At 35.2% G+C, this 11,738-nt stretch overlaps 1 protein-coding gene across 1 annotated transcript; it reads right to left on the bottom strand.

Annotated features, from left to right (window-relative positions):
* Positions 1-7,344: 7,344 nt before the first annotated feature.
* Positions 7,345-11,001, bottom strand: LOC110711858 (mitogen-activated protein kinase 3-like). Its single transcript, XM_021890300.1, has 6 exons — positions 10,617-11,001; positions 10,377-10,506; positions 9,662-9,799; positions 8,847-9,179; positions 8,156-8,339; positions 7,345-7,859 (listed from the first exon to the last, which is right to left on the bottom strand). Exons 1-6 carry the CDS (start codon positions 10,796-10,798, stop codon positions 7,690-7,692), a joined length of 1,137 nt encoding a protein of 378 aa, XP_021745992.1. The 5' UTR covers positions 10,799-11,001; the 3' UTR covers positions 7,345-7,689.
* Between the last annotated feature and the right edge of the window lie 737 nt (positions 11,002-11,738).

The raw sequence follows: 11,738 nt of genomic DNA, 5'->3' as shown, positions 1-11,738 counted from the left end.
ACCAATCCAGTAAAAACACTGAAACCACCATACTAACCCAACCGAAAACACCATACCAACCACCAAAACCACCATACGAAACCACCCCACTAACACCAAGATCCAAAAACCCATTACCCGAAACCTGCCATAACCATCCTCTCACCACCACCAAGATCCGAAACCCACCCCACTGAAACCCTTAATTTTTCAATCTTCCAATTCTTCTTTCTGTTTACATTAATTTCACACTTTTTTTCGATTTAGGGATTGTCGGTTTGGGGTTTCATGGGGAGCGGGGTGTGGTCGGAAAATGCAGTGGAAAAGGAGAGGGGGAGTGGTGGCCGGAAAGGGGATGGTCGAAAATGGGAAGGAAAGCCGTGAAGGGGGAGGGGGAGTGGTGGTCGGAGAGGTGGAGGAGGGGGACGGCTGGCAGCGGGGTGAGGGGAGAGTGGTCTTTTTTTATTATTATTATTATTTGTATTTTTTTTAATAATTTTTTTAATTAAAAAAATAATTAAAGGAAAATTAAAAAAAAAATGACCGGTTGTACAAGTTACTGGTCATTTGGGTTCATTTTGAGAGAAAAAAATGCAAACTTTTGTTTATTTTGGGAAGATTTAAAGGTTGATCCATTTTGGGAGAATGGGGCAAAGGTTGATTTGTTGTTGTTAAATTTTCCAAATAAAAATGAAAGTAAAACTCTAAATCAACTTTCTTCCTCTTTATTTTCATACTTTTATGTTCACAATATCTTCCTTGAAATAAAAGTATGAAAAGGCAAAGTTTAGTATGAAAATGAAAAATGAGAATCCCACCTTTGGCTATTCTGCTCAAAACAATCCAACCTTTTTTAAATTTGGAAACAATTTCATCTTTGATCCCCATCTACTCAAAATGAGCCTTTTAATCTATAACCTCTTTAACAGGTAATATATATATATATATATTACTTTTTATTTATTTTTTAATTTTTTTCAATCTCTCATCTCCCACCTTAGCACACTCTATCATGGCTACACACCTTAACCACCACCATCCTTCCATAAGCACCACCACATCACCACCTAACCCCACCCCCACCACATTCTTTCTCTCTCCTAACCTCAACCACCCCACCACAACTAACCATGACCCCAACAACCCTGAAACCCGACCACCCGCATCCACCCACAAAACCCCTAACACCAACCACCCCAGCCACCGTGAAACCCACCCCGACCACCCCAGCCAACCTGAAAACCCGACCACCCAGCCACCCACGAAACCCCGCCCCTATTTCTTCTTCAATTCGAATTGGCTGCTCCAACTTGGGCTTTGATCCATGCTTCAAACATGTAACACCCCAATAATTCTCTCTTAAAAACCTATAAATACCTCTAATAATTTGCAAGAGAATTATTGACGTGCTATCGCCACGTGTTCAAACGTTAAGACTAGTTCAGAATTTAGTAGCGGAAAAACTAACTCAGTTATCAATAAGTTTCAAAATCAATAATCAAAACCAAATTTAGTCTTATAAGTTGGAACCATTAAGGCCTTATTCAAAACCCAATAAAAGTAGTAAATAAATCAAACGAGTTAAGATAAATCCAAACTTATAAAATGGAATAAACTGTGGAAATATCCAACACTCCACTCAAAATCCCACCACCTTGATGCATGTTCTGATTATGTAAAAACCTGTGATTAATCTGCTCCCCAATATTACAATTGTAAAAAATTGGATTACAGGGTCATTGAAAAGGTGAAGGCCATGACCAGGAAAGAGACACACAAAAGCACGCAATCAGCAACGCTGAGTACATACAAGCTACGAGATATAGCAAAGAATCCCTATCATGTTACTAAAATCAATCAGCACACACAATTTAATTATTGACTCAAACACATGCCTCAACTGTTAACATTACTAAGACATCGCTATTACAATAAATAATTCATTTCATTACATTCATTGATTGAATTAAGCAATAGACAAGGTTATCTCCCCATGCTCCATTTCGGAACATTAATTACAGAAAAACCCCATGCCTCCTTTCGGAAACATCAATAAACATCCAATTGCAGGCAGGCACGACTCCGTGGCCATAACTAGTATGAGATCTCACCTAACTCCTTATAGTTTTAAAAAATTTGAAAACAAGAGACTCGTAGATCAGACGACCTCTAGAAAAGTGCACGGCTAATACCCCGTGTACCCCAACCCCTATTTGTCAATACTCTAGATGTGCACAAATCCAGAGTTTTATAGTTCATCCTTCTTGCACTTTATGTGATTTACCGGTTTATTGGTGATGACTCTAATGCATAATGATACAACCAATCATACATCGATCATTCAAGCAATTCAAATTTCCAATTCAATTTTTGATTTAGTAGTGACAAACAATATTTAGTATTGAATCGTTTAACTACCTCGGTGTATAAACACCTTAAATGCATAAGGCACCTCAATCCTCAACCTCGTCTTATAAGACTTTAATTCTCCCTTTATTCATTCCATTTCAATAATCATAAACGAGTAATAAAAAAATCAATACCATATATTTACGTACCTTTGCCTCTAAGCTCATCTTGCAAGTTAATGCATAAATAATACTTACAAGATAAATTAATACGCATTTCTCATACATGAAACAAAACCAATCATCACATTAATCACCAATCAAACTTACTACCATACAATTCCAACCAATCTACAAGTTTCCTAACATGATTCTAAATTTTCCAAGTCCTTAAACATGCTTCTAAAGTCAAGGTTTTTCGTATCCTTGTACGTACCTTGAGTAAACGAGTTGGTTGACCACTTTAGGAACTAGAAATCGCCTTCTACAAAGCCCTCTCTTAAACCAAACAATAATAATTCAATCAATACCCAAGCAATATAATTTTCAGCAATACCAACCTACTTTTAAACCCCATAAACCATTGAAATAATGCCTTTAAATTGTTCCCAATAGCAAAAGTTAATAATTTAATAGTTCAACTATAAGTTTATATGCTAAAATCATGAAAATATAGCTTATAACATGAAATTCTAGCAACTTTAAGGTAAGAACATAATCTGAAAATTTAGTTTAAAATTATAAAACAACCTTATGGTCGTCTCTTCCTGAAATAATCATTATGTAGCAGGTTAGTATGTTAAAAACCTAAAAATCCATCATAAAACCATGATTTAAAACCTTTAAAATCAAGATTAAAAATCTGAAAATTTAATTTAATAGTAGAATGTGTGAATACAACAATCTAAACTTGAAATATATAATAAGAATTCAATTAGTTTCATAAAAACTCAAACAAACCTTCAAAATTTAATTAAACAATACTTTAAAACCTTTCTTTTTGCTAGAATTAAAAGCTTATATATTGTTCTTTAAGTTTTCTACATAAAAACCTTAAAACACACCCTTATATATGAAATTACAGCAAGTTTAAAGTTTATTAAAAATCTAAAAATTTATTTTATACATGAAATCTCAAAATTATAGTAATCTTTGAAACTACTTACATTATATATTAAGTTAGTAGGCTTTTCAACGCATTTAGAGGCTTCAAAAACAATAACCTAAAATCTGAAAATTTATTCTTGCAATTAAACTTTAAAGTTCCAAACTTTATAATCATAAAATAACCACAACCCTTGTTTAATGAAGTTAGAGACTTGAAACACATGAAATCAATACAATTTAAACCCAAGATTAAAACTTTAATAATATGAAAATTTATTTATCATCAAAATATTTGAGTTTTAACATAAATTAAACATAGTATAATCAAATAACTTTAGCAACACGTTTTTAGGCCCTAAAACCATAAAAATAAAGTTTTAAACCCTAAAGATCAAAGCTGATAAAGATCAAAGCTTGGAATAAACTAAAAAAAGAGAGAAAGAAAGAAGGAAGAAGAGGGAAAGGGGGCTGCCGACTGTGGGCAGCGTCGCCGAAGGTCAGGTGGCCGGTGGCCGACAGTTAGGCGGCGTGGTTGCAGGCGGCAAAATAGAGCAGCCGTGAGGAAAAGTTAGAACCAATCTCACGTAAGGAAGGAGGAAAGAAAAAGAAAGAAGAAAAAGAAAAGGAAAAGAAAAGGAAAATAAAAAAAATAAAGGGAAAATAAAATAAAGAAAATAAAGGGAAAAGAAATAAACACTAACCTTTTTGTATGGGGAAAATTTGGGAATTCATGGAGTATTTATAAGAGAGAATTGTAGGGTAGAATTGGACCTTATGAAAATAATGAGCCAATTAAATAAACAAATGGGTTAGACTTTGTTTTTATGATAATGGGTACGGTGATAGGATATAAATTCATAAAATAATTTAGCCTAAAATAATTTTTGACCCAATTAATAATTTGAAACTTTCAAAATTAAATTTTGGAAAAATACAAATAAATTTTATAAATAAAATAAAATTTCATTTATAAACTATTTAAAAATACGGGGATTACAAAACACCATCAAAATCCATCATCAATCTTGATCATTGAATCACCACCGTTCATCATCATCGAAAATCGGCATCATCAAACCACCACCGTTCGATCTTAATTAATTGCGTTGTTGAGCGGGAATGGTGGAGAGATGTGGGCTGTTGTTTGCTCGAGGACGGCTTTGACAGTGGCTGATGTGTGGCAATGATATTTGCGGGGTTGCTGCAATTGAGGGTAGCGAGAGAGAGAAGAAAGGGAGATGGATTGTGAAATTGGTGAGATGGTAGGAGAACAGAGATGTAGCATAGGGTATGGTTGAGGAGAGAGGTGCGCAGGGCGTGAATTGATGGGTGTGAGGTTCCGCAATGTGAGCTGCTTGTCACGGGTCATCTCCCTTGCCAACCATGGGCGTCATTTGGGTCACTAGGCAACAGGGTATAATCGCAGCTAGGGGGCTTGCCCTTGGTGCCTAGCTGAGTATTTCTCCCTATAGAGCTTTATTTAGCCCAGGTAGTGAAATCCTAGTGAGCACCCAAGTGACAATAACACAATAATGGGCCATTTGGGGCCCAAACGAAGTCCAAATGGGCTCAAATATGGGGGTCCATCGTATTTTGGGCCGAGGATGACCGTGGTGGTGACAGTTTTCCGAGTTGAGGTCCCGAAGTACAAGTTTTGGCAGCAGGTAGTCCGGAAAGCGCGAGATGCTTCTAGAAGGTTCCGGAGTTATCTACGAGGTTCTTTGGAAGAATATTCTAGAGTGGATGACTCTAGAATAATCAAGGAAGGTCTGGTACATAGTAGGAGTCTTCTAGTTTCTTCTACATATGTACATAACTCTTGTAAAGTTCTAGAATGTTCTAAGGTAGTCCTTAGCATTCTAGGTAGGAAGTGTGTAGAAACCTCCTTGCATGTATGTTCCTTTGGAGGTGGGAACTCTCTAGATTGGTGTAGTCTAGAACCCTCCATTTGAGAAGGTTAGGAATATTCTAGACAACCCTTGTAAGTAGGATGGAGCACTATAAATAGGCTCCAAGGCTCATTTGTACATTCAAGTTGAGAGCAATCCAAAAAGCATTCCAAAAGCACTTGTGTTCTCTTGCAACTCAATCTCTTTCCTTCAAACACTTAGAGAGTGTGAGGGAAAATAAGGCATGAAGGTGCCAAGTGAGTTATCAGGCATACTAGCAAGGGTGATAGCTTGTGTGCTCAATTGTCTACGACACTTAGTCGTAAATTCGGACTAAGACACTTAGGGTGAGTGCTTATTCAACCAAGGGGTCTTGTTAGCACCGAGGGGACGTGCTAGCAAATATATTTTAGTAGCACAAAGGGTTGTGCTACGTGGGCACAAAGAATAGTGTCAAGGGAGAAAGCCTGACTTGTCTTACAATGGACCGTAAGCAAGTGGCGCACGATGCGTGACTAGGGCAAAGTAGTCAGCACGTGACATGCTGCTTGCATCAATTGCTGTTGTTGTTGGCGAGAAAGGAGCTGCCTGTGGTTTGGTTGAGGTCTTGCTACGGCAAGGGGAGGAATTAGCCCCGGCAGGGGGAGATGGGTCAGTCCGGAAAGGGAAGGGGTCGGGGAAGTGGGAAAGGATATTTAATTCTTTTTATAATTATCCTTTTTGTAAAAAAAATTATTAAAAAAACAAAAACCAATAAGAAGGTGACACGTGTCAAGTCACCTTCTTAAATAGGTTACTAATTTGACAAACCGGTAAATGGCTTGTTTTGAGCAGATGGGGGGTCAAAAGTGGGATTGTTTTCTGATTTTGAAAAAGCGGAATAGTTTTGAACAGAAAAGCCAAAGGTGGGATGATTAGTTTCCATTTTTCCTATTTCATACTGGTATTAGGAAAATAATATATTTAGGAGCATTTATTTAGTTTCATATATGATTTAGTGAATAATATCTTCAAGATATTTGGTTTTATTTAATAGGTAATCCTAAACTGATAGGCTTGTTTCCTAATAATTGAGATTGACTAGATTATCTCTTGTGTTAATATAGTTTTAATTCATTCAATAATGGGAGAAGCTAACCTATTAAGCCTTAACCTTAAACATGTCCGTTTTGTTTCGACGAAGGTCGAATGACAATTTGAGTTCTTTACACATGCTTGAATGGGTTGTTGAGTGGCCTCCGGGGTTTTATGCATGTTATACTACAAGATTCTGGTGCTCAACATTGCCCAACTGTCATACTGATGAATGGTTATTGGAATAAACACACGCATAAGTCAGGAATGGTGTGGTGCCCAGAGAATATGACCCATGGGGACCTGGGAATTGTGGGAGGATCGGAGCTTCATTTAGGCTGTCTCATCAACGCTGCATGTTGAGATGAATGCTTGTTTGGAAGGTCTTTGGTGGGCAATCAGGGGTTCCTTAAGGGCAGTTACTATTTACACGGATTCAATCTCGCCGATTCAAGCTCTCAGGGAGTCAAAGGTTACATATATTAATTTAAGTTGGACAGTAGATCATATTCGTCGGTTTAGTAACGCATTTGATTGGTGCAGTGTTCACATGGTGGTAATAAGTTTGTTGGGTGATAGGTTTGTATGATGCTGATGTGACATGTGAACAAACATTGCTATTGCCCTTAGCTTAATTTTAACTTTTTTAATTCTAGTCTTGTAAGGAGTATAAGCTTATAGATAGTTTGTGTTCTTTCAATAAAAAAAATCCTTCAATAGGTCGTGCTCCTTCAATATAAAATCCTTTTCATTTTTATTATATTCTCATTTAACTCTATATATAGATGATTAAAACTATAAAACAAATAACCTAGAGGGTTTGCCAAATCGTCTTCATAAAAAGGAAATAAAAAACATATAATGTAATAACTTTTAAGATATATGAATAAATGAAACTTGAAGTATCTAGGAAATTGAATATATAAGAAACTGAATTTAGAACTTTGTTTTAAACTGAATTTAGTTCCTTGTATAGCATAAGCTGCCAATCAAATAATATAATGCCATTATTGATGAACTTACAAGTTATAACAAAAGCAAAGGTACATTGACTCAAGTTATTACAACACTACATATTCTTCTAGCAAGTTTTAAACAATCTGAACTACTGAAGCTGATATCGAAAATTGAATGTTTATATTACACATCATATGCCTAAATAAAAAAATTCAAACATATCACTGTACCAGAAAAATCATAAGCCATCATACTGCACTACTGCAGGCCTGCAGCTGTCAATTAGCAATGATCTGATATAATACAAGAGAAGAGTTGATTCTCAAAGGCACATGCTATATGTATCCTGGGTTGAGTGCTAAAGCTTCTTGATGGATCATGTCCTTCATCTGTTCCTCAGTTAAGGCCTGGTTCTCAAAATCAAATGAGAATGGCTCTTGGCATACAGGTTCATCCGCGATATCATGTAATCTAGCAAGGTAAGGATGTGCTAATGCTTCTTCAACTGCATGAGTAAAAAGTAAAAATTTTAGTCATACTGAAAATTATAGGTAATGAAGAGCATCAGAGAAGTCTCCTAATAAATGTGATTGTCTGAGATCTCAGTTTCTTCGTTTCATTACCCTATACACGTGCATGCGAGTCAATGAACGACGATTTTGGTGTTTCAACAGAGTTGAATACCAAATGACTACGACAATCATCAAGCTATGTCGAGTATATAAAAAGGCAAGGTTTCTACATATGGTGGAAAAGATCATTTCTTTCAAGAATGCAATATCCCAAGTGACAAGAACTTACCAGTAATTCTCCTTGTGGGATCAAATGTCAGCATCTTTTCAATAAGATCGATTGCTAAAGGATTGACATGGGGGAAAACTTGTCTTAACTGTTGACGAGGTTGTGGTGGCAATTGTCGTATGTATCTTCTTGCATCTTCATTATGAAGAAAACCTAGATCAGCTTCAGTAGGTGTCCCAAGAAGCTGAAAAGAAGAGGAAACTTGAATCAGTACTCAAGCTAACATTGGCAATATTACACCAATTAAACTCAACTAGTGGTGTGTGAGCAACTCGCAAAGTCTAATGATCACTGCAAAGTGAAAACAATCACTGGATCTCTAATACATATGGAAGAAAACAGCGAAACACAGCATGTATATAACCTATTTAATATTGCATTCATATACTCCGTCCCTCCAAAAATGACAGTGACAGATATATAGTATTCCGGGATTTGTCTGAAATTAATGTCACATATTCGTACCTAGTTAACAATATGATTAAACTTTCCAAGATACTTATAAAAGAGAGTAGTAATGAGTTATTATAGAAGATTTCCTACTAAAATTACATCACATTCTCAATTATGAAAGGTTAGAACAATGTGAATCAATTTGCTGAGTTGAGGAAAAATGACATAATATTGACAGCAAGGAAGCAATCTTTTTGAGTAAAATGAATTGATTCTAGTTTGTCTCCGAAAATCTCACCTCTGTCAACAGCCGCATTTGGTGGACATGGTCCTTGCCAGGAAACAAAGGCCTTCTGTTCATGAGCTCCATGAATATGCAGCCCACAGACCACAAATCAATTGAAGCAGTGTAATCAGAAGAATTGAGCAAAAGCTCGGGTGCTCTGTACCATCTAGTGACAACATATTCAGTCATGTGTTCATTTTCTGAGGTTGGTCGTGCAAGACCAAAATCACAAATCTTGAGATCACAATTTGCATTTATCAATAGATTGCTTGGCTTCAGATCTCTATGTATGACATTAGCGGAATGTATGTATTTAAGCCCTCGAAGTATCTGGTACAAGAAGTACTGCAAGCATATATGGAATATTGTGAGTGAAGTTCCAAAACAACAAATATGACTACTAAATGAATTTATTGAAAGATACTTATAAAGGTGTGGTGAAACAAGTTAACCTTACTGTTAGATAATGTGATTGTCTGTTTTATCACAGAGTCTAATGAAGAAGCTTCAAAACGTACATTGACATAATAACGTCCTAAAGTACTTCTAACTTTCTAAGGTACCCAATTATTTGTCATAAAGTGTCAATATACAACAATTATTATCCTCGGTTTACATCTTTTGGTATGAGATTTCATATATCTCGTACTACATACAATGATCATAACGAACAAGCCCTATTACGTGTTCATGTCTATGTGATTCACATTGCCTTATAGAAGTAGCACAATATGACCACTTTGTTAGCAAGCCATTAGCACTATAATGATAAACATATGTATATACAAATGAATTAGTTTTCGTCCAAAAGTGAAAGAGTATTATACCTGACAGTGCTCCTCTGATAAACTCTGATGGGATCTAATTATCTGATGAAGATCAGTGTCCATAAGCTCAGTCGCGACATATACATCAGTGAATTCTCTTCGTACAGGAGGAGGTATAACATCTCTTAATACTATGATCTGATTCAAGCAGGCAGTAACAACTATTAGTTTGGCTTTAAAAAAGAAAAAAAAAATCTATAAAATTATCAAACTTTTCTTAACAAGTTTGAACTTTGAACCTTTTTTAATACTCCAAAGTCAACTTTAAATAAAGTATGCTAATCAAGTAAAACTTTTACTAAATTCATAATCCAGCAAATTTGTCAAGTCATTCAACTGTCATGTAACCCAATTCCACAAATTAAAGTAATTAAAATTTTGTTAAGAAAAAAACATACACAAATTCTTAGTTATACCCGAGTTTGTACAGGATGAACTATACAAAACAAGCGATTTTAATAACTTTTCCATATACGAAGTATATGACTAGCGATTTTAACACTAAAACCAACTGATAAAAATAAGCGGAGTAACCTTTTTTGTGACTTGTATAGGTTATTAAAAAATGTGGGACAACTCATGTATGAGTTATTTATTAATGTTGGGACAACTCATGTATGGGTTATTTTCGCAAACTTTAATTTTTTGAAAAAGTCTTGGCATCCATGATCAAATAAAAAAGAATAAATAAATAAAAAATAGACAAAGAACAGACATTTTCGTGATCAAAATGGCGGAGGATTTTGATCTCACGAAGAGTACGTTTAGCATCCATGTAATTATCAAAAGCATTAGCAATCTTCTTCAACGCAACCATCTCTTTTGTCTCTGTATTCAAAACCGAACTGCCCAACACAACCCACAAAAAAAACATAAGAAAAAAAAATCGATCACCAAACAACCGACACTATTATATCAACATGACAATTAATTCCGGACAAGATAAAAAATTTACCAGACGATGCCATAAGCACCACGACCAATAGGCATGATCGGAGGACGATACTTAGCAGTAACTTCAAACAAGTTACCAAAAATATTGTACTGTATAAACTGTCCACCATGAGTATAAACTGCCGGAAATTCGGGAAATTGACCGCCACCTCCCGCTGCCGCCGCCATCGGAAATTCAGACATCGCTTATGATATGATGATCAAATTCAAATGCTCTCTTTATTAAAAAAAAAATCAAAAAAAAAATTCTTAGAAATGATGATTATGAGATTGAGGACTAGTCTAATTTTTGGTGGGGTGGAAGTGAGTGATATATATATATATATAACGTTGAAGAAAGACCAAGTCTGATGTCTGATGATGCTACTTAAGTACTCCCTCCCTCACGTTATTTTCACCCAGTTGTTTTTGCCTATTTGCAATAGTGGTAGTTTTTACATTATTGTACTTCTTTTATCATTAATATCTTAACTGTAATGTAATTAAATATTTAAAAATAACATAAATTAATATGTGGATATTTATTACATATATTAATTAATATGTGTTATAGGATTACTTCGCCAGTGGTTATAAAAGTTACTCGATCAATATTATAAGGGTTACTTTGTTATTTTATAAACAGTAAAATGGTGTAGACAACCGCACATAAAACTCGTTGTTGTACTTAATGTGAAGACATTTTAATTAATGTTAATTACATTTATGTATTGATAATAATATATAGTAAAAATTAGCATATGAATTGTGTATATGTTAAAGTAATTTTTTTTTTTAAAAAAAATTTTGTTGTAAACTTGTAATAATATTGTTGGATTAATCTCGATGTATTTTAATTGTTTTATATAAATTTTGTTAATTAATAAATAATATCGTAAATTTATAAATGATCAAAGTTGTATATTGGTAAGTGTATAATATCCGAATGAAATGGGTAAAGTATTGTGAGACAACGGGGAGCAGTCACGTTGATAGCGCTTAGCAGATGCGAGGAAAGGAGAGAGGAAAAGCGCGGTAGAAGGGGGATAAGTGACGCGGTATTTGGTGGAATAAAAATAATACTAACGGCTGAGATTGAGCGCCCGCCATAGATCAACGGTTGTAGTTGTTTTGGGTCCATGAA

The sequence above is a fragment of the Chenopodium quinoa genome, unplaced genomic scaffold (genome assembly GCF_001683475.1).
Source record: "Chenopodium quinoa cultivar QQ74 unplaced genomic scaffold, ASM168347v1, whole genome shotgun sequence".
NCBI lineage: Eukaryota > Viridiplantae > Streptophyta > Magnoliopsida > Caryophyllales > Amaranthaceae > Chenopodium > Chenopodium quinoa.
The sequence above is the reverse complement of the archived record's forward strand: the minus strand, read 5'-3'. Positions and strand labels throughout refer to the sequence as shown.